The sequence below is a fragment of the Carettochelys insculpta genome, chromosome 12 (genome assembly GCF_033958435.1).
Source record: "Carettochelys insculpta isolate YL-2023 chromosome 12, ASM3395843v1, whole genome shotgun sequence".
Classification (NCBI taxonomy): Eukaryota; Metazoa; Chordata; order Testudines; family Carettochelyidae; genus Carettochelys; species Carettochelys insculpta.
Window position 1 is genome coordinate 5,652,002 of NC_134148.1, and position 22,661 is coordinate 5,674,662.

The 22,661-nt window shown below is 45.2% G+C and overlaps 1 protein-coding gene across 4 annotated transcripts in view; it reads right to left on the bottom strand.

Annotated features, from left to right (window-relative positions):
- The window catches only part of SIN3A (SIN3 transcription regulator family member A), a 63,215-nt gene that overhangs the window by 37,168 nt on the left and 3,386 nt on the right, over positions 1-22,661 (bottom strand). For 3 of the 4 annotated variants that reach the window (XM_075006743.1, XM_075006741.1, XM_075006744.1), the window contains exons 2-3: positions 4,564-4,782; positions 1,494-1,670 (exon numbers count right to left, since the gene is read on the bottom strand). In XM_075006743.1, coding sequence (XP_074862844.1) covers positions 1,494-1,670; positions 4,564-4,746 — 360 coding nt within the window. In that variant the 5' untranslated portion in view covers positions 4,747-4,782. The remainder of the gene's footprint in view (positions 1-1,493; positions 1,671-4,563; positions 4,783-22,661) is intronic. The other variant, XM_075006742.1, reaches the window with a different exon arrangement.

Here is a 22,661-nt window from a genome sequence, read left to right on the forward strand (position 1 = left end):
GAGAGGAGTAAGAATAGAATCTCATACATGTGTTCCTACTACAGCTGATCTGCATTTAACCACTTCAACGTGTTATTCTGGGGGGGAAGGGGATGCCGGGGGAAGGGAATTTACTGCAAACAGCCTTGCTCACTCTCAAGCATTTCCTCCATATCCACCCACACAAAGCAACATGTTCAGAAAAGCCACCGGAGAAAGTGGTAGTTTAACCGTTTCACTGTTCTGAATCACTGCTCCTTGTCCCGCTCCTTTTCTCCCCAAACCTGCCGACTGCAACTCCAGATTCCGTATTTCATTACGGTATTTGAAAAGGAAAACATATTAACAGGCGCGAGAGAGGGAGTGTTTGGTTTACACAGCCTAAATCCATTCCTTTGTACTGAAACATTAACAGTGCACAGAGACAGCCTCCAGGTCGGGAATTCTGTAAGATTAAACACTGGTTTCTGTGGATCACCAGGAAAGCATCACACAGGCTGTTCAAGTGCCCCTTCTGGGAGGCTGGCATTACATACGCAATAGCCAAGGGCTGCAGGTTACCCCCAAATCTCTGGCACAGGCCTCAAACAGCTGCCAGCTCTGCAGCAGCAAAACCCAAACAGAAATCAACAGTTTTGAAGGTTTTATTGAAGGGATATAGGGTACTGCAATACTTTTGATACTTGATAAAATGGGATTCTTTTCCCCCATTCATTTAGGCTGCTATGCAAACGGAAGCTCACCACAGAGTTTACCAGGTCCCAGAAATCAGGGGTGTTGCTGATGAACACTGTGACAGCCCAGACTACACGGGACTCTGTATTTGCTACACAAAATTAACTTCAGACTCCTTGGGTTTTTTCTGAACACTGGGCCAAAAGGCCAAGTCCCTTCTCCCATCAAGTCCTCCATAAATCTAGCATAGCCACCCTTCATTAAAAAACAAAAAACAACGTTACAGAACCCAGCAGCTGTTACACACGAACCTCTTGGGAAACAGGCTATGCCGGATTATGGCATTTTCCAGACCAGGGCTGCTCATGGATAACTTTTTGTTATGAAGATGAAAATAAAAACATTTTGCAAAGTGCTGAACTGTTGTTTCCACGTGTAGCAGACAGCAATACCTACGGAGACTGGGTGCTGGAGGGATGGGGCCCGGGCTTGTAATGTGTACTTGGCACCTAGCTCCTGGCGGCATACGAGGATCCAATCCCGCCATTATGGGCATGGCGGGGGAAAAGCCTCCGGAGCAGTGCTTCCCTGAGCTGCTGTTTCCCCAGTGGCGGGGGCGGGGGGAGGAGAGACAGCCCACAGAGCTGCTCCCCGCCGCCCCGCAACAGGGTACGACCCACAGATGTTCCCCAACCACAAACACCCAGATTAAGGAGATTCCTGCGCTCTCCCCTCCAGTTAGGTCAGGCACATGTGCAGACAAAACCACCAGCAACCGAGCAGAGGCTGCCGTTCAACAAGCCCATTTTACAGAACGATAAACTGCAGCCTGGTGTTACCTTAAGCCTCTGAAACTGCTGCTGCCCCTGCACTGGCGCTGCTGGAGGGGTCGGGTGAGCGTGACTCGGCACCACTTGGCTCCCGTGAGGCTGCACTGGCGTAGTGTGGTGATGGCCCCCATGGACAGTGGCTATCGCAGGCCCGTGGCTGCCTGAGCTCTGTGGCACAGCTGAAACCTGGGGAGAAATGTAAGAAAGCAGCTGGGGGTTAGGGCGTTAGCTGCTCTTGCAATTTCCCTATTGGAAAAACTGCACGGTGACAGTTCGTGCTTCGCTGAACCCAGGGACGGACTGAGCACCTTTCATCAAGGCACAAGCTCTCAGTACTGAAACGCAAACCTTTCCGCCACAAAACAGCTGCTTATCGTGCAAACAGTTTAAAAGCGGCCTTGAGTTCTCTCCGCCCCCTCAACTAACAGCTGCTGCATGAACTTCACCAGGTGACTTTTTTTTTTTCTGATTTACAAAGGCGTTGATGATTTTTCTGAAAAAGTACAAAGGAGGGAACCCCCTCTGTACTCATGACAGAAATTCAGGTCGAGTGCAGCCTGGAAGACACGCGGGTGACTGGAAAACTAGTGAAGTGGCACCACCACAAGAGCCGGGGCAAAAGCAGAGAAGAGGAATGGATTTTTAGACAGATTTGGACAAATTTATCAGCGCGATTGTATAATGGGAGTTGCTTAGGGGACAAGGTTCAACAGCCCTAGGGCTCACTTCTGCTTTAAGTCTTACATTGCTAAAAAGGTCATGCGTCAGGGTTCCAGCCAGCCACTGCCTCTGACACATCAGGGATGGAGCCAGGAGACTTTCGGGGGCTGAGCCAGGGCTCAAAGTAGCACCAAGCACTGTCTCTGGTACATGGCTGGCTGGTTCTTGAGCACAGGCTCAGGGTCCAACCCATCACTAAACATGGGGTCAGGAAGGAATATTGACTGTGGGCGGGGGGGGGGGGGGGGTGTTTCAATTGTCCGCTACAGCATGTGACTTAATCACTTCCCTGCCATGCTGGGGATCTCGGGGCTGGGTTGGGTTGGTGGTCAGAGAGATACAGGAGGTCAGATTAGATGGCTTGGTGGTTCCTTGTAGCTTTAAACTGTGATTCTGAGACAGAAACAAAGCCAGGGTTTGAGTCTTTTACCACGTACTGGAGGGCACCATGCCTAACATTTTGGAAGAAAACCTTTTGTAAAGATTTATCACCATAGCTCTTCTATGTAGATGTTGGGAACTTTCAATTAATAGCCTCTGGACCTCCCAGAGATCCTCCAGCAAAAACTTGGGAAGACCCAAACGTGATGCTTATCTTTAGAAAAATCAGAAAAGACAAGCAGGACGTACTCTTTAAACACGCTCTTTTCAAAGCCTCCTTTATACCTCATAAGCAAGCAAAGAGAGTTCAATTAAAACATCTTTAATGAATAATTATGATTTTTTTAAAATACTGATTTAAAAGAATCCATCTTTTTAAGAGCACACCTACTTTAAAACAAAACTACCGAAGTATTTCGCTTACCCTCTCATATTTACAACTCTTCAGAAGGCCTGAGAGCAACATCAAATGTACCTAGGCTGCCTCTCTCAGTCCCTCTATCCCCACCTCCAAGCACATGCCTATCTGCTATCCACCCACGGCTGCTATTAAAAGTGAACATCCTTTTGTACAGCCTAGGGTAGCATGTCCATGTGAGTTGCTCCCCAGACCACTGCATGAGACAGGAGGTGCACGCGATCAGCAACAAAGCCAAGGCACGGATGATTGAGAGTGTGCTGGCAAAAATGAAGCAAACACCCCAAAAACGGAGGGTAAATATTTCTCTCCATGCGGAGGTTAGGATGGTGTGGCGCAGCAGCAGCACAACGGAAAGAGACCTAGGGGTTATGGTGGATGAAAGGCTGGATATGAGTCAAGAGTGTGCCCTTGTAGCCAAGAAGGCTAACAGCATACTAGGGTGCATTAGGAGGAGCATTTCAAGCAGATCTAGAGAAGTGGTTGTTCCCCTCTATTCAGCACTGGTGAGGCCACATCTGGAATAGCGTGTCCAGTTTTGGGGCCCCCAGTATAAAAAGGATGTGGATTTGCTGGAGCAGGTTCAGTGAAGGGCAACAAAAACGATCAAGGGGCTGGAGCACAAGACCTATGAGGAGAGGCTGAGGGATTCGGGCTTGGTTAGTTTACAGAAGAGAAGACTGAGGGGTGATTTAATAGCAGCCTTCAACTTCCTGAAGGGGAGCTCTAGAGAGGAGGGTGAGAAACTGTTCTCAGTGATGACAGAGGGCAATGGCCTGAAGTTACAGAGGGGGAGGTGTAGGTTAGATATTACAAAAAACTACTTCACCGGGAGGATGGTGAAGCATTGGAATGCGTTACCCAGAGAGACGGTGGATTCTCCATCCCTTGAGGTGTTTAAGTCCTGGCTTGACAAGGTCCTGGCTGGGATGACTTAGTGGGGGTTGATCCTGCTTGAAGCAGGGGGCTGGACTAGATGACCTCCTGAGGTCCCTTCCAGCCCTGGGATTCTATGATACATATAAACTTTTCAGAAGCCATGGTTTTCAAATTCATTTTATGAGCACAGTCAGGGATTCAAAGGGAAAAATGCCACCTAGTCACTCTCCCACATCACTTTCTACTGCACCTGGATTTTCCCTGGAAATCTCCTATCCAAGTATTGATCCAGTCCAGCCTTGCTGAATTTATAAGCTGAAAAGAGCGCAGCAAAGGTTTAGTGACTATAAAACTATCCTACTTAAAAGGCAAAACACCTCACACTCTCTGCACCAGGGTACATAAGTCTCTCCGATTTAGGCTTTGACTCAAAGTACTTAAGCACAGACCTAATTTTACACTTGCGATCAGTTATCACTAAAATGGTGGGACTTAAAAGTGCTTAAAATCAGGCCCAGGCTTAAACTGGGGCCTTAGTAATTTCTAGCCAAGTAATTGCTGTCCATGTAGAACCTCTATCACAGATTAATAAACAAGTGTCTTGCATTACATGGTCAATGCTGTTCACCCAGTGAGACTGGATTATTCCTCTGGTTCACGCCAAGTAACGAGCAAGCTTACCTGGTAGCTGGGAGTAACAGAGTACTGAATTCCTGTGGCAGACTGCATGGTCTCTGAAACTGCCTCATATACAGGAGGTGCTGGAGCAAGGACCCGGTGCGGGAAAGCTTCTGTGCTGCTGGTGATACGTCTCTGCTGTGACGCATACACCGGTGACTCCTGCTCATCCAAACGCCGCTTCATTCTGAACTCATACTCGGGGAAGCACTACAAAACCTGCTGAAACAGGCCAATTAATAAATAAGTGACTAATTCTCCCTCAGCGAATATGATGTTGAACTCGTCAACGGGAGGCAGAGCACAAGGCAGGCAGGTTTCTGGGCATCACTTAACTTACATGAATTGAAAAAAAAAAATCCAAGAATTATTTATTTGAGGTGGGATGCGGGTTTGGAATCAGAATTTATTTAAGAACACAAGAACAGCCACACTGGGTCAAACCAAAGCTCCATCTAGCCCAGCATCCTGTCTTCTGATAGAGGCCAACGCCAGATGCCCCAGAGGGAGTGAACAGAGCAGGTAATCAAAGTGATCCCTCTCCTGACATCCATTTCCAGCCTCTGACAAACCGAGGCCAGGGACACAGACTACGGGGTCCTTCCTGACCCCTAACTCCTACCCATTCTGGTTAATAGCCACTGATGGACCTAACCTCCATGAATGTATCTAGCTCTTTTCTGAACCCTGTGAAGTCTTGGCCTTCACAACCTCCTCTGACAAGGAGTTCCCTGGGCCTACCATGCATTGCATGACAATAAACTTTTGTTTGTTAGTTTTAAAAACCTGCTATTTATTAATTTCATTTGGTGACTCCTAGCTCCTATATATAACTTTTCCTTATTGACTTTTTCCATACCAGTTATTTGATAGACCTCTACCATATCCCTCCTTAGTCTCCTTTTTTGTCCTAAGTTGAAAAGCCCCAGTCTTTTTAATCTTTCTTCATATGGCACCTATTCCAAACCCCTAACAATTTTTTTAGGGGAAATACTAAAACTGCATTTTTGAAATACTAGGCCTTTTAGAACTTAAATATTCAGGTTAAAAGTAGAAGTTAATAATTTCTTCAACTAAATTAAACTGAAGCACATTTCTAATTTAATGATTAACACATGCAGGCTCTGATCAAGCCACTTTTTGCAAACACCACAGACTGGTGATTGTCGAGGAAGTTCAAGTAGCTCTTTCACTGTGGTGATGAATGCTCAGCAGACAGGTGAAGGACTTCTAAGTAGAGCCCTTCGTGGACACACAGTTTGTACCTGCATCCGTATCTACAAAAACAAGAAGTCTGTGACACCTTATAGACTAACAGAGATTTTGGAGCATAAGCTTTCCCGGGCAAAGACCCGCTTCGTCAGATGCATCTGCTGAAGCGGTTCTTGGCCCATGAAAGCTTATGCTCCAAAATCTCTGTTAGTCTATACGGCGTCACAGGACTGCTTGCTGGTATTGAAGATACAGGCTAACTTGGCAACCACTTGGGTACGTATCTACAGGTGAGCCACAGGTACCTGCAGATAGAAAGCAGACCCCTGCGGATTTGCAGGGCTCTATTTTTAAGTGCTTACACTGAAAGCTGAATCTCTGCAGCTGTGAACCAACAGTGGCAAGAGCCCAGGTAGGATGCTGGTCAGCCCTGTTGGAAGGGGTTTCAAGGAACCTTGGGGATGGTAGGGAATTCTAATAATGTGCGAGTCAAAATCTGGTTCTCTCCAATTTTACACACTAAAATTAAGTTAGTAATAAATGTGTGACAAGAACTACACTGCAGACTTGCTCGTTAATTTAGTTTTGATTCCACATCCCCCTCTAATAATTTTTACCCAGCCCACAGGGAGCCTGCAGATCACCAGCATCAAAATTTGGCCTCAGTGTTTCCTCAGGACATCAGAAGACTGTGATGAGACCTGCAGCTCCCTCAAGATCCTCTGGCAATGCACAACCTGCTCTAACCCAAATACAGTGTTTTCCTAATTCACTCTAAATCTTTGGCACTCTTGCCTTCCTACCCTTCAAATTCTTCACAATAGTTGCATGATCTCTCCTCTCCAGCCAGGACATTCAACTGCTGCCTCCTAGGTGGTGATAGTTATCACCACTCCCGAGAAGTAATTTACTCTTTATACAGCCACTGAGAGCACTCAAGCACGTTCAGTTTCTCTTTAATCCAGCACCACATCCTAAAAAGGGAAATTCTCTTGTCTCTATTGTCCGGAACACACACACACACACCTGGCTTATCCAAAGCAAACATACAGCCTTACCGTCTTCAGTATAATTAATGTTCTCCCTAGCAAGAAAGCACTGATAGCAAGAAAGCACAGAGAACCCCAATATATGTACCTGGGCTCACCGCTCCCCTACCTGCCTCCCCAAAAAGCACCTGCTAACCCACAACTTTCACACTTCTCTTCAAATATCAACTTCCAAACAAATTCTAAGTTGTGAAGTTATACCAACTCTTCAACTGACCAGCAACGATCACCACTGCGTGTATGTAGAACAAGTATATACACAAATTACTGTCACAGTCCATGTGTAGGTTCTTAGTTCTTAGACTTCAAAGGTGCAAACTAACTGTGTAACTTCTTACTGCTTTTCCTGAAGCCTCTTTTCTCCTTCACCAAGTATTTCTTTTCCCCCACTTGCAACATCTCACATCTTTGTTGAAGTTGTACTATGAAGCTTCCCCCCCTCTTACACAGGAGAATCCCCCATCATAAACTTACCATACCTATGTCAGAGGTCTTTTGATCATGATCACTAAGCTCTGGAACAAAGAGGAAGAGAGTACTAAAATCTAATTCACAGGGTACTAAGCCAAACACACCACAGTGACACCTGAAGGACAGAGACAAAAATCCAGAAGAAACTGAGTTGATTTCCCTACTTTTAGCTGTTGTTTTGGACTGATCTCTGCAAACGACTCCAACATATGTCCCATGATGTCATTTATTGTTACCTTCCTAGCTTCAGGAAACTTTTTAGCTCTGTTTTTTAAAGAAACTATTTAACAGTTAACACAGGTGGACTCTAGACAAGTTAAACAGCAGAATTTGACTATGCACCTTTGACACATTAAGATGGTGAAAATAAGGGCATGTCTACATTGCAAAAAAGCCAACATACAGCCACCATGGTAATTAAAGCAACTGTTCACATCCGCTCTATGTTCCACTTGCCTGGGGTGGGTGCCCTAACTAGCAGCTTCCACCAACTTAACCCTGTGGAGAAGTATAGGGCATGAACTAGTAGAATCCCACTCCTCCTCCTGTACCAGAGCTGACAGTACTAGTGGGTAAGGGGAGGCCTGTAGCTGTAAGCCCCAGGCGGGGCTGACAGTCAACAGACAGCGTAAGTGATGGTGTCTACGCTGTCTTTGCTCTAACTACACTCCCAAGCCTCTTGTCGAGTTGAAGTTCTTAATGTGACACAGAAGGCAACTTGTATCTGCAAGAGCCACATTTTAGTGTAGACCCCTATAGAGTGAGGTCCACGTAAGTTGTCCAACATTGACCTAACACTTCAGCGTAGGCAGGCCTAAGTCAAGTCAAAACAAAGCCATGACAGAGCACATGTACAATGTGCACTAAGGAATATAAAGCAGCTGATGCTACTAATGCAGCTACTTAATTTCTGTTCTATCCTCCCCCGTTCTTACACTGCTAGGCTTAGAATCCTAGGGCTGGAAGGGACCTCAGGAGGTCATCTAGTCCAGCCCCCTGCTTCAAGCCAGACCAACCCCATTTAAGTCATCCCAGCCAGGACCAGGAACTTGGCTTGGTCTACACTAGGCAGGTAAATCTACTGAAGATATGCAAGTCTAGCTACGGCAATTACATAGGTAAGTCAATTCTATTTGCAATCGACTTACCTGGCCGTCTTCAGAGGGAAGTCGGCAGGAGAAACTCTCCCATCAACCTCCCTTACTCCTTGCAATATTGAGCAGTACAGGGGATCAACTGCTGAACCCCGATAATTCAATTTCACACATCTCTACCAGGCACGCGAAATCAAACTCCAACTCTCTGACTGGCTCAATCTTCCTCATAGTGTACACCAGTGCTTTATTTCCCCCACCTGCATATTTTTTCTTTTTTTAAGATAGTAATCAGCCAGCTCCCACTTCCCCTTGACAATCCTGCAGCTGGAGTGGCCAAGGTGCCAGTACTCAGTACTGGTAAGTAGTGACACACACACGAAAAAAAAAGCACTGGTGTAGACATACTCTCAGTCTCTCTAGGCTTAGTATGTTCTGGTAAATGGGTAGGGAATGAACTATCAGTAAAAACCATCACAAAGCACTTCCAGGCACTACAAAATTAATGTTCTTGCCTTCCACTTCTCCCCAACAAATCAGGCATGAAACTTTTCCAGTCACATTCACACAGCTCGCCACCAAGTGAGAGGTGAGCCAGCTATAACAGGCCTGACATACTACCTCATGCAACCTGACAGTTCCTGAAGACAGGCACGCTGGAGCGAAGGATCCACTTGCACAGACGGTCTGAAATAGCGTGCGTGGCCTAACAAAGCTCAGCTATGTGGCTTTGCCCAAAGAAGCACACCTCACATGCCACTTTTGCTAGGCTAGTCAAGGTGTAAAGCAGAGGCTGAGCAGCACAAAAGGCTGCATAAGGCCCATATAGCCAAACAATTTACCAGGAGAGTTTGGAACCCTTACCAGTTATGAGGATCACAATTCCACCTGGGACTACAGGAGCAGCATTTTCTTCCAAGGAGTAACTGAAGATTAAACTCAAACCAGGCTGGGCTTCCAGACCGGTAGTACTCCTGTGCAGAAAGTAAGTTTGCAAGAGAATATCAAAAGCCTCAGTTCTATGATAGGAAGCCCAGTATTTTGGACTGGGATAGACCATGCAAGCTCAGTATCTGGGAGAGGCTAGGATACTTCATGTCGGAAATCCAGGACGGATAAAAATCAATTATTAAAGAACGGATTTACTTTTTAAAATCAGCATTAAATATCTCATTTAATGATAAATTTACAATTAAAGCTCATAAAATGAGTTAACGGCTCTAATCTGTCTGGCTTAACTACCAGCTCTCGCTTCTTGAATATTCTGGGCTTTCAATTTCTGTTTCTCAGCAGCTTAAAAAGTAACATGTGCAAAGACAGACACAAAACTGGATAGGATTGGTTTTGTTTGTGCTTACATGATGGATGACCTTGGCCAAACCCAGCAGAGGAGTTAGTTAAGTCATTGTCTTAAAGACAGTGAGATATAGGAAAGGATGGGGATGGCACAGGAAGAAAGTTGAGTGGACTGGACAGAAAAATGGAAGATGGAAGTTACTCAGCAAACACACAGCTTCCAGTCCCTCACAGTTTCACCACACTGGGAGGAAGAGGAAACTGTCCTGACTTCTGGGAGTAAGACAGACACTTTCTGGGAATATTTTGCAGAAATTTGCTCCCTGGGTCAAAAAGGAAAACATATCTAGTGTAAGCAGTGCGAGAAGGAGATGAAGGGCCTAGCTGGAAGAATGAAACTTCATAAGAAAAACTGATATGGATGAAGATGCCAACACAGCTGAGTGGATCGAGTGGTTAGTAACTGAAATAATTCACTTTGCAATGAATCCTTCCTCCAGACCCTCTCAGTGCCTTTTAGTACAAGATGCTAGAAAAAAAAAGAATTTAGCTTTAGCTAATCCTTATGACTCGCTTAGAGTCTATCACTCAAGTATTCAATACAGAAAGCTGCAGTACAAGGAATCTACAATTGCCATCTGCCACTGAACGGCATTTTCTTATTTTATATTACTTAATACATGTACCTGATTTTGGAACATCATGGCCACAACCCCTAATGGCGATGCCATCAGTCTATTCCCTATTTTACTTCAGCATAACTCAGCTTGTTTGATCATGCTCCATGAAATAAGCCTTAACTCAGAGGGCGGGGAGGCAAGGGAACCCACCTTCTAATTAATGTTCCCTTAATAGAAAAAAGGATTATTCGTGTGCATGTAATTAGAAGCTACTTTGTCATCTTTTCTAGTCCATTTGGAGCCCACAAAAAGAATTTACCTTTGCACACATCTTTAAACTTACACAAACAGAACTACAGCGCTCTCACCAGGTTCAAGAGCAACTATCACTTATTTAGTTTCAAATTCCGAAATAATCTGAGGCGCTAAGCATCATATTACAATAAAATCCCACCTGCATTACAATAATCATTTCAAATAGGAGCTCTGCCAATAAAATGGACTGCTGTGTGGGATGCAAAATCTCTTTCAAAAAGGTAGAGTCAAAGCAAAAATGCAGGATTTAAACAACTACCCACTTAAAGTTGTACTGACTTTGGGGAACCAAAAGAAAGGGCTTCTGATCTAAGTGCCACCCCAATTCTTATGGAAAGGCAGAGTGTGGTATCTATGGCAAAGGGGAGACCCTTTCTGGAAAAGGTGCTAACCACCAGCATAGCTATTCTTGATGTAGTCCTCGTCTTTTGGGTCTTTAGGTGAGGACCAAAACAATTAGCTGAGGACAAAATTAAGTGTCCACCTCTTTACTAAGGACCACTTGCATGAGAGGACAGAGGAAAGGAGAGAGACAGCAGAATGCCCGATCCATTCATACAGAAATGATTCTTTGGCCTACAAGGCAGAATTTCGGAAACTGCAACAGTGAGCGAAGGCAAATCAGGACACTGACTGGGCAACCCACCAAGAAAGTGCAGACCAGCGGGAACACCTCTGTCCTACGCAACCAATCCCGGAAACGGACACACTAGCACCTCAGCCCAAATGAGAAGGGCCCATGCCCATGTATCATTTCAATTTTATTCTGCCCAATATTCGGCACTGGTGAGGCCACACCTGGAGTAGTGCATCCAGTTCTGGGGCCCCCATTACAGAAATGATGTGGATACACTGGATAGATCCCAGCAGAAGGCAACAAAATGACTTAGGGGCTGGAGCAGATGACTTATGAGAAGGGGCATTTGGGCTTATTTAGTCTACAGAGGATTGAGGAGCAATATGATAGCAGCCTTAAACTACCTGAAAGCTAGAAGGGGGGCTACAAAGAGGATGGAGAGAGGCTGTTTTCAACAGTGGCAAATGACAGATCACGGAGCAATGGTCTCAAGCTGCAGTGGGGAAGGTCTAGGTTGGATATCAAGAAAAAGTGTTTCACCAGGAGGGCGGTGAAGCACTGGAATGCGTTACCTGGAGAGGCGGTAGACTCTCCATCCCTAGAGGATTTTAAGTCCCAGCTTGACAAAGCCCAGGCTGGGATGATTTAGTTGGGACTGGTCCTACTTTGGGCAGGGGGCTAGATTTGACTCCCTGAAGTCTCCTCCAACCCTATGATTCAATATGTAAGAATAACTATAGCTTGAGGCACCTTTCCGTTCCTCATAGCACCCTGCTTGCTGGCATCCCAGGTAACATCACTTGCCTCTGTACTGGGTCCTTCGAGACCAGCACACACTACTCTAAAGGCTAATGTTCCAGCCAGATCACAGGCAGAGAACTCTCCTGTGTGTGATGGATGGGACTGCAGGGTAGGTCCACAACCATAGAGACTGGCATCAGTCTTAACCTCAGATATTGAGGTCCTGGAGCGACCTCCACCTTCGACAACTGCAGCACTCGCTTAAGCTCTAGGAAATGCTGGATCCTCACCTGCAAGTCCCCATTCCTTCGGCCAACACCGTGAAAGCAGATGATACACCAAAATGCTTCCCAACCAACTGGGCGAGATCAATTAAAGGAAGACATCTTCTCTGGCTCAGATGCCGAAGTAATTCTTCTGCTCTGCTCCACGCTAATCAGGCCAGAACGAGACACAGTATCCTAGCCGAGGATACCACATTTCAGGAAAGTCGTGGAGAAACCGGAGAAGGTCCAGAAAACAACAACAAGAATGGTTAAAGATCTAGAATACGTGACGTACATCAGAAGACTAAAAGAACTGGGTTTATTTAGTCTGGAAAAGAGAAAACTGAGATGGGCAATGACAGGAGGTTTCAAGTACCTAAAAGGGTGTGAGAAGGAGGTGGAAGGAAAAATTGTTCTTCTTAGCCTCTATTGATAGGACAAGAAGCAATGGGCTTAAAATTATAGCAAAGGAGGTTTAGATTGGGTATCAGAAAAAGCTTCCCAACTGTCAGGGTGGTTAATTACTGGCATCAGTTGCCTGGAAAGGATGTGGAATCTCCATCATTGTAGATTTTGAAGAGCAGGTTAGACAGACAATTACCACGGATGATCTAGCTGGTGCTTAGTCCTGCAGCGAGTGCAGGAGACTGGACTTGATGACCTCTTGAGGTCCCTTCCAGTTCCAGTATTCTATCGTGCTCTGACCTGCTCTGCTTCTAAACTGTCTTGCCGTTTGTACTCTCTCACGCAATGGGAGACCTGTCCCTGCCACCATAATAACCCAGCTGCTGAGATGGAATCAAGTTTTGCCTTTCTGTATCTGACCATAAATCCCACCCACATCAAGAGAGACTAATTCCTGGACAGCTTCCCTTGTTCCTACCAGAATGGAGACCTTTCCAGCCATTCAGCCAGATATGGAAAAATAAGTTTCCTCTGCGACTCCACCACCCGCTGCACTCTGTGGAGACTGAGCCGATGCCAGGGGAAAACCTGTACCATTGCAGAATGGTGCAAAAGTCCAGAATAACATGCAGCAGTCTGTGATCCCCTGTCCTGCAGGCTTCTTCTCCAGCGGGAGAGGGACAGGTGCAAGGTGATCTGGCCACCTGCAATCACTAGAATATAGGGCCTAGGCAGAGAGCTTCATAACGCCAACCAGTCTCAGTTTAAAAAGACAAAGCGTTGTCTCCCAGGCTCTGGAGCTCCATTATTTTCATCAGATTCCGAGGGCTTAACTAGGACTTTCCAAAGAACTTGCCTCATTAAAAGGGAGATGCAATGAGCTCCTCCTTTCTTGCAATTTGCTCCTTCCAAGAGCATCGCTAGAAAGCTCTCCCACCCATAATGTGATGGGTGGGGGAAGAAAGAAGAGTGTGTGACCACAATGAGGGAGGTCTCAATGAAGAATCTATAAATTTCCAAATTTCAGTCGCACCAGTCCTCCAAAGGCAGTGATGGCTCCTCAAGTTAAGCATGCTGCCTAGCTGAAGACCTGACTACAGACTTAATACTGGAGCAATAATCCCAGTACTTGTGCCATTGTTCAGACAACCTATAAAACATTATGTATCTATCTCTTCTTCATGTTCTCATGAATGGGGATAGCATGCATGTTATTATGCAGGTTTCCTCAAAACGATATGGCCCATCTAAGTATCTAAATCGTGGTCGGCAACCTTTCTGAGGCGGAGTGCCAAAATGTGACCTTTTGACCTCTATGTACGGCCCACGTGCCGGTGATACTTTTTAAAGTCACTAACAGCGCTACTTACAACAGCTTCATTAATAAACGAAGATGCAGAGCTTTACTGTTTGGGTGATGGTTGGTAGCATTAGCTGGTCTTTTGCTCATCCACAGGGCAGCACGGCTTTGAGCAAGCTCCTGGCTACATGAGCGAGGTGAGGCTGAGCTCCTACCTCAGGTGCCAACAAAAATCAGCATCTAGATAATCAAGGACTGTGCACTGATTCAGGATGCTAAAATGTGAATACTATATTACTTTTATTTCAGGTAAAAGCCTTTTTTTGAACACTTAACACTAAAAGCATTTACAATGGACTAGAAGGACAGACTGCGTCTGGATTCTACATTCAGAACATAACATTTACTCAAGCACCTGCTTACAGGTAAATTTTGGAAATTCCAAATCCTCATGGTGAGTCAGCTGCACAACAATCCTGTAACTCTAATTTTAAATTTGTTGAGTCCTCGGTAGGACGCTGGGAGTGAGCCAAATGGTGGTAGGAACTCTTGTTAGTTCATAAAAAAACAAAAAGTTACAGCCGTTAGGACAATTAGGTAACTTAATGGTCTTTGAAGGTCACTTAATCCAGTCCTCCTCCTGGCAACCACTGATCAAACACTCTTTCCCCAACTCAAAACCCCAAGAGACCAGCATGGTAATGTCCTGAATTTGAGTATGCTCCAGTCTATCTTGCTATATTTAGGTTCTGCCTTCAAGATCGCACGAAATCATCCTCTCTTCCCCAAACTTTTGTAAAATTCCCCATGTGTTTGAAGACGAGAGAAGAGAGGCATGCCTGCCACCGATGGGAGGGATGTACAGAGGAGGAACAGCATGCACAAAGGCCGCATCTGCTGCTGACGTATGGGTACGAACAACAAAAGTGTCAGTCCTTGCCTTTAGCAGCACTCTGCTACAGCCGTCACGTTTCCAACCATTCGTCTTCACACAGTTCAACAGGACCAGCAAAATCAAAATGACCAGAAGCACATTAGTTCCATTTAGGTACCAACAGTGTCTCCTGAAGGAACATTATGGGAGGAGCCAGCCTAGAAGGGCTCGGCTCGTGCCCCAGATAGCTCGCTGATAGCAAGGCCACGCCAGCGGGTGGTGGATGCTATAGTTTAGAGTGCACGGCCCGGAAGGTGCCGGGTTCAAGGCAGACAGCTGCCTTGCCCTAAGACTGGGCCTGATTATGGACAAGCGTGGAAACACTGACACAGAAAAAGAGTGAATAAATCAGCGGGATTGGAAATGAGCTTGCAGAACGGGGGTCTCAGCAGCCACTGAAAATCAGGGGTCCGGCTAAGGAAAGCAGGACAGCATGGGAATGGAAAGAGAAGAAAAAAAAAGCCCAATCACCATCCTGCTTCTTCACTTGCCTCTAAAGACCTCAAAGACAACAATTTATCAGCTGAGATCTCAAAACCCTGCAGAGCTTGGAACTAACACTGACCATTCCAAGCTCTCAGATGACCTAAGCACTGGTTCCCAGCTCTCCAGATGCCAGGCTATTAAACACAAAATGGAAAAACAGCAATACAGCAGTAAGAATAAGGTACTTTTAAAAGGCAGTCAATTTTCCACGCCTGTCAGGAGTAGGGATCTCTTCGAAGAGGGGCATCACTTTTCAAGAACTAATTGTGTAACAGCCATCACACAGAAAGAAGATTTCAATCCCCAAAGATGTAAGGGGTTTCTGAGAAAGGATGTACAACCAATGTAGTCACGTGCTCAACATGCTGAACATGTATCCCTAGTCTATTTTCTGCTTTACAAATGGGAGAGTTTGATACATCTTCAAACTCCAAAATTTCTTAGGAAAAGCTTAACAAGGGACAGTTTAATAGACAGCGACTGACCCGATACCCTTAACATCCCGATTCAAAGTACATGCAACAGACAACTTTTCACAAACTGTCTGAAACTTTAACATGCATTCCTGAAGGTTCGTATGCACTACAATGTAATGTGGGCAACACTGAAGTTCTGTTAATACTTTGACTTTTAAATGTTAGAATAGAAGTCAAAGCCATCCTGTCCATAGAATGATTTGAGGCAGCTGCCCCGGGCCCCACAGCAGCCACCTCAACCATCCTAAGGATGGGACGCAGGGCAACCTGGGGGATCAATTAGAGGGAGTCTGTCCTGTGCCCCCAGGAATAGCCCTGGGTGTAGTCTGTAGGTGGACCAGATAGCCATATACTTTTGAATGGATCTTTTTATTTACTTACTAGGAAATTTAGCTGGTGTTGCTCAGGTACGTAATCTCAATTAAGGCGTGTGGTTTTTTTTTTTTTTAAATTAAAAGTAACATGCACATGCTTTATGTAAATGGTGGTATTTTTCAAAAACTATTATTTTTATGAAGTGAATGTACCTTTGTTTGACCCCCTGCTGGCTGTTCCCCTTCATCAGGGAGTGAGGGTAAAGAGCAGTTTGCTGCACCCCTCACACTCTGTCTGGGGAGCATATGGGGCCTGGCCCAGAAGGTGGGACATGTACCCCTCCCCCGCAGCTGTGCCCACTGAAGCTACAGCGGCCATGGAGAGGCACTTCTCACCCAGCTCCAAGCTACTGCAGTGAGAGAGGGATGGATTAATCCTCTCTCCCCAAGGCAGCCTGCATACTGAACCCCTCACCCCCCCAGCCACATCCCAGAAAAACAATTCAAAATGAAGCATGCACATATTCATTTTATTTTCCAAAAAACCCCACCAAAATTAAAGGAGTTAAGGACCTGTACAATGCCAGGTAAATCTTATAGCACCTCATATAAATATGGAAGAGGTATTATAGTAAGGGGTAGACAATAAGCACCCCACTGGCCACAGACACAGCTGGCCAGGGTTAACCCTTGGTGGGTTGCTGTCGCTTTATTCACCTGTGTGTCCGTTGATACAGCCTCCTGAAGCTCCCATTGGCCACGCATCATCGCTCCCAGCCAACGGGAGTGGCAGGATGCAGCACGAACCAGCACACTGCTTCCCACAGCTCCCATTAGCTGGGATCAGCCATAGCTACAGACATGTTGGTAAATAAAGCAACTGCCACCTGCTTATTGCCCACCATTGCATTAAATGAACTCCCTGAAACACTCACAATTGACAGAAAAATAACAGCAGCCCATTGATACAGATACGGATTTTTACCACAGGCTTAGACTAGGGTGCTGCTAGGACAACATTAAGCTCCGCTCACCTCAACTCACACATGAAAAGGAAGAATAGGAATAATGGTAAGGGGGCCTTAATTTATACATTGTTGCAGCAGCAGCTGACGGTGTCAACTCTGAAAATTCCATGGTAATAATTTCAGAAGAAATAAGGTCAACCAAAACTACATATGTAAATAAAAAAGCAGTAAAGTAGCACTTTAAAGACTAATCAACATGCAAGGCACTACATTTAGCCGTTTGGAATGGAGATCCATCAACTACATGAAACAACTCGCCCAGATCCAGACAGACATCATCTTTCTCTCCAAATGCAAGAAAATGGACATTGTACCCAAGGGACTGACAGTGAAAAACCCATTACAATCAATGTACTACACCGACTACGGCGAGCATCTGTGCAACACATTCTCTAAGAAACTGAAGAGCCACTTGATCAAAATTCTTTACAGTAAACAAAAGATGACAGGCCTGTTCTCTCCGACAGACCACCTCCCAACCTTATGAGGATTCTCCTCAACAGCCACAGTCTATACTGCAGGAACACCCGTCCTGGGACTTTTCCTTGCAACAAAGCCCACTGCCATATCTATTCTGGAGATACCATCACTGGACCTAACCAGGTTAGTCACAGAATCATGGGCACATTCTCATGTTCCTCAACTAACATCATATATGCCATCATGCGCCAACAATGCCCAGATGCTTTGTATATTGGACAGACTTCAAACTCTCTTAGACAAAGAGTTAATGGGCACAAAACAGACAAAAACACTCCTGATCCACAAACCGGTCAGCTGACATTTTAACGGAGTGGGCCATTCTGTTAATGACTTAAGTGTTTGCATCTCACTGAAGAGGAATTTTCACACTACTTTGGAAAAAGAGGCTGCTGAACTCTCTTTTATATTCAAATGTCTTAGTCTTCAAAGTGCTACTTTACTGCTTTTTTGTTTTCATTCTACATATGTAAAGTTTTCCCTTCCACCATGGTGTTCAATTTCTACAAGATCATTTCTTCTATCATCAGTGCTCAGAGTAACTTAGGCCAGGTCTAACATTGCACATGATCGACAAGACTTTTGCTGTTCATAGGCAAGAGAACATAAGCTGCTCCTTGGGCGGCAAAAGTATTTTGTCAACCAAAGTGCCAACAAACAGCATTCATACACACTGACTTTTAGGGACAGGGCTGTGTCGACACAGCCTTGTCACTAAAAGCTGTGTAATGTTGGCAAATGCAACAACAGGGAGGAAAAAGATAGATATGCGGAACCAAGACAAGAGAAAGGAACACATGTTACAGGCCTATATGTTCTTTTCTGGCTTTAACAACCACAAAAGCTTTCCCATGCTAGAGAAAAGCAGAACTGCAATCTTGACAAAAAACGATCGATAAGTCCTGGAAAATAAACTGAGTTGTGTTCCAATTTTGACACGACAGTTCTTATTCCAAGACTCATGTTCCAAAAGACCTACAGTGAGTGCTCTCTGATTGTCCTGCCTGTGAATATGACACACATCGCACAAGAGCAGGCAAAGGAAATCTGAGATCTATTCACTGCAATTGTAATCCAGTATGGAAAAGATATCCTGTATTTCTCACCTCTTTACAAGCCTTCAAAAACTCCAGTCAGTCTAGTATTTCTTAATTTTTGTTTTCCATCGTTTTGCGTCTGTTATATTTTCACGGAACGGCATTGTGTCCGTACACTGTTCAAGGCAGACATTGACAAAAATATACCTATCACCATCTAACAATTTCAGTTTCCTTAATATTACTTTAATTTCTTTAACTCTGGTCTCCAGTGATAGCAGCAAACTACAGCGTCCACACTGTTCCACTGAAAGCCATTATCTTACTAAGCCCAATACTCTTTGGCTAGGTCTATATTTGCCCCCAACTTCAAAGGGAGCATGGTAATCAGGGTGATGAGAGATTGCTAATGAAGTGCTATGACCAATATGCAGCACTTCATTAGGCAAATTCTCCCCCGTAGAAACTTCCAAGTGTCTGTGGCTACATGGTATGCCGGAACGTCGAAGTTTCCGTGGGGAAGAATTTGCCTAATGAAGTGCTGAATATTCATCGTGGCACTTCACTAGTGATCTCCCATCACCCCGATTACCATGCCCCTTCAAAGTTGGGAGCAAATGTAGACATAGCCTCTGAGAAGTTAGACCTCTACCTCTGTTCCAAGCAGTATGAGATTACAAACAGTGAAGACAGTCTTTCCAACCAGTAAAAATTAAACCTGCCTCAACATTAGTTAATTTAGATTTAATCTATGGGTGTAAAGTCACTTCCGTCATGGAGTGCATGACGACCATCGATACACAGGTTGAACCTCTCTAGTTCGGCACTTTCGGGACCTGACTGGTGCCAAATGAGAGAATTTGCTAATCAGGGGAGGTCAATGTTGTCTAGCACATTATCAACACTTCCACTTCTTACTGGGCTCCTAGAAGATATTTAGGGGGTAAATTACAGCTAAACAGCAGCACAGAACACAGAGCCAGGACTGGTGGCTGGAAACAAACTTTACAGGACTGTGGGAAACTTGGCTACACCCATGAAAAGTCGTGGACCTGCTAACTAAACATGTCAGATTACTGATGTTGCCATATGAGAAAATACTGGACCAGAGGTTCAACCTGTATTCATCTGCACAACAACATTAAGTAGGAGAATATTTATCCCCATTTTATATTGGAAATTGACACAGAAAGACTAAGTGACTCACACAGGAGGCCTGTGGCAAATCAGGGATTGAACTGGCGCCTTAACAAGACCAATGCTACCCAGAACAGGGCCAAATAAAGTCACCCATGCTGGAAGAAAAAACCAACCAACCCACCCTTACCAGTGCCACAACCACTTTACAGTTCACTCTGTAAAAGCTAAGATAGGCTCTGGAACCTCTTACGGCTCTTGGGGCCTTTAAATGCAGCTCTTCCTAAGAGCTGCACGCAGGGAGTGCTGTCCGCTAGCTCCGCGAGCGCACCCCACCAGCAGCGGCTCTAGTGAGTGGCTGGTATTAAAGTCGAACAGGGAAGCTGGGGGAACCTGGTGCTGAGGGAGGAGGAGAGCATTGATTTAGAGCGGGCAGGAGGGGAGCCTGTGGTGAATACGAAAGGATAACCACAAGTGTTCCTATTGGACAACGATGAAATAGATGCTCATTTAATGTAGCACTCATTCATTTTCATTAACGGATGATTATTTAATAGGGTTTCTGTTTTACTGAGTCAGTTTTCTTTTCCAACTTACTTTTTTGTATAGTGAAAGTTTCTTTAAACCCTTGCCAGAGGCTACTGAATCCCAAGCAGGGGTGCACAAAGTGCAGGGCATAAAGTTTCTTAAGGAGAGAGGCACAGGACAGTCAGCTGCTGGGTCTTAGGCTCATCCAGCTCTTTAAAAAAGTTGAACTATATTATTGATTTTACATATTTGTTTTCACATTTATATACTGATTAATCAAGTTTTTACATTCTGCAGACTTATCGTCTCACATGTGCCGAAAGGGCTCTCCTTTTATATGATCATAACCAAAATTTCCATCAGTTTGGATTACATTAGACCTGGGATGAGGGTGGGGAGGTAGCTGCTAATTGCAGGGATGGAAACGAAGAGTGGGGCCCAATGTAAAAAAGTTTGCTCACCCCTGCTCTTGAGGATACAATCAATCATTTTTCACCACACACCTTTCTCCCTTCCATAATTCAGCCCCCACCGCAGAACATCAGCCCTGCTATGATTATGGCTGGGAACTTGTTTCTGCTGATTTCAAATACTCTAAAAGCCACAGGCTTACTCATTGTTTTGAAAGTTAACATGCCTCAAGGGGAGGCAGTGTAGGGTTGGCGATCCAGATTTGGGGTCTTTCAAACAAGAAGTTCTCAAAATATAGAACCCTGGGGGTGTGAAGGGGAGAAGCAACTTTACAGTTGACAGATAACTTTTCGGAGAAGACCTAGGGAACCAAACTGTGGCTCTGATGGTGCCCAAAATGGCCTCAATCACAGAATACTTATCCCAGCTAGTGCGTAGCGCTCACTAACGGCTGGGGCAGAATTAGAAACAGTATTCAAACTGAGTTTGAGTCTCCAGATAGGTACCTGCCTAACGCTCATGAGTCAAATTTATTACATTGTGCATGTGCAAATTAACCACACAAGGACAACGCTGGCCAGCCACTGACACAAGATATGAGTTGCGGAAAGGGCTAAGTATTGGGCCATTAAACCTGAGCAACACCCAGCCCCTAGCAGAAAGCTGAAAGTGAAATGTCAGTCTATTAGTACCAATTTGCCTCTGTCAAAGAAGGGGGTTTCTTGGGGGGGGAATTATAATCTGGGTATATCAAATTTCAGAAGGTGCTCGACTATTTTCAAAAAGAAATGAAAGTGCTTGCTAAGAGGAGAATTAATGGATAATGAGGAGGTAAATAAATGGAGAGGGGTGGTATGGGAGACACGACATGGAGGTGAGTGGTGAACCTGTCAGCCCCACATTCCCCGTGTCTGCTAGGATCGGGGGGCATCTGGGCAGGCTTGTGGTATAAACCCACAACACACTGCAAGACTGGCGTGAGGACCTGAGCGGTATGCTTGATGCATTCTCACCGACTCACATGCTGATGCTGTTGTGGGGACCCCCAAGGCCTGGGTCTTGGGGCAGCCTATTCAAACCATCCTATGGATGGGACAGCCCTGGCAGCATGGCCACTTTCCCTACGTCTACACTTCGCCTTTTCACTGTACCGAACAGGAGCCACCTACATACAGGCTCTATACTCAGACTTTGCTCCTCCCCAGAAAAAAAGATCACATGTTAAAATTTCAAACTTCAGCACCTTTATCTTTATGCAGGCAATGTCATTATACACTGCAGTTTCAACTACCTCTCATTAAATTCACAGACCACACTTGCTTCCCACTTAACAGCTGACAATCTCCACGGCCCCCATAGCAGGAAGACTCCAGTGCCCTGCTAATGACAGGCCCCGCAACATGCAGGATCTCTCCAGGTACACACACAACTCTTTTGATCATATATAAGGAGAAGGGTTCACACCTCCTTCCATAGGGCATGACTTGTGTTCCCTCTAATCTTTTCCATCCATGCACAGAACAAAATTCTGTGCACACTGAGGCATGTGCAAATGAGCATGACCATTACAAACAGTCTAGCTGTGGGCACTCTGCTAAACAGCCGGAGAACACTTTGAATCTTTCCTGAGTAGCCACAAAAGCACACGGCTTACAGGGAACACTGGTCGTGATGCCACTTCAAACTGCTTTATATCACAATCACAGCCCTGCACGACTGTTCTCACTAATCCCTGCACAGTTCAATAAAGCTACACCTTACAATCCAGGGGAGCAGAGGCGGGATACATACCAATGCAACCTTATCCCTTCCTTTCCTAGTTTTCAGAAGTTAGAGTTCAGCTAAACTCAACATTCTGGAAGGGCACAAGAATCCACAAGGAAACCGTAAAGATAATGAAGGTTTAACTGTCAGTGAATTTCTA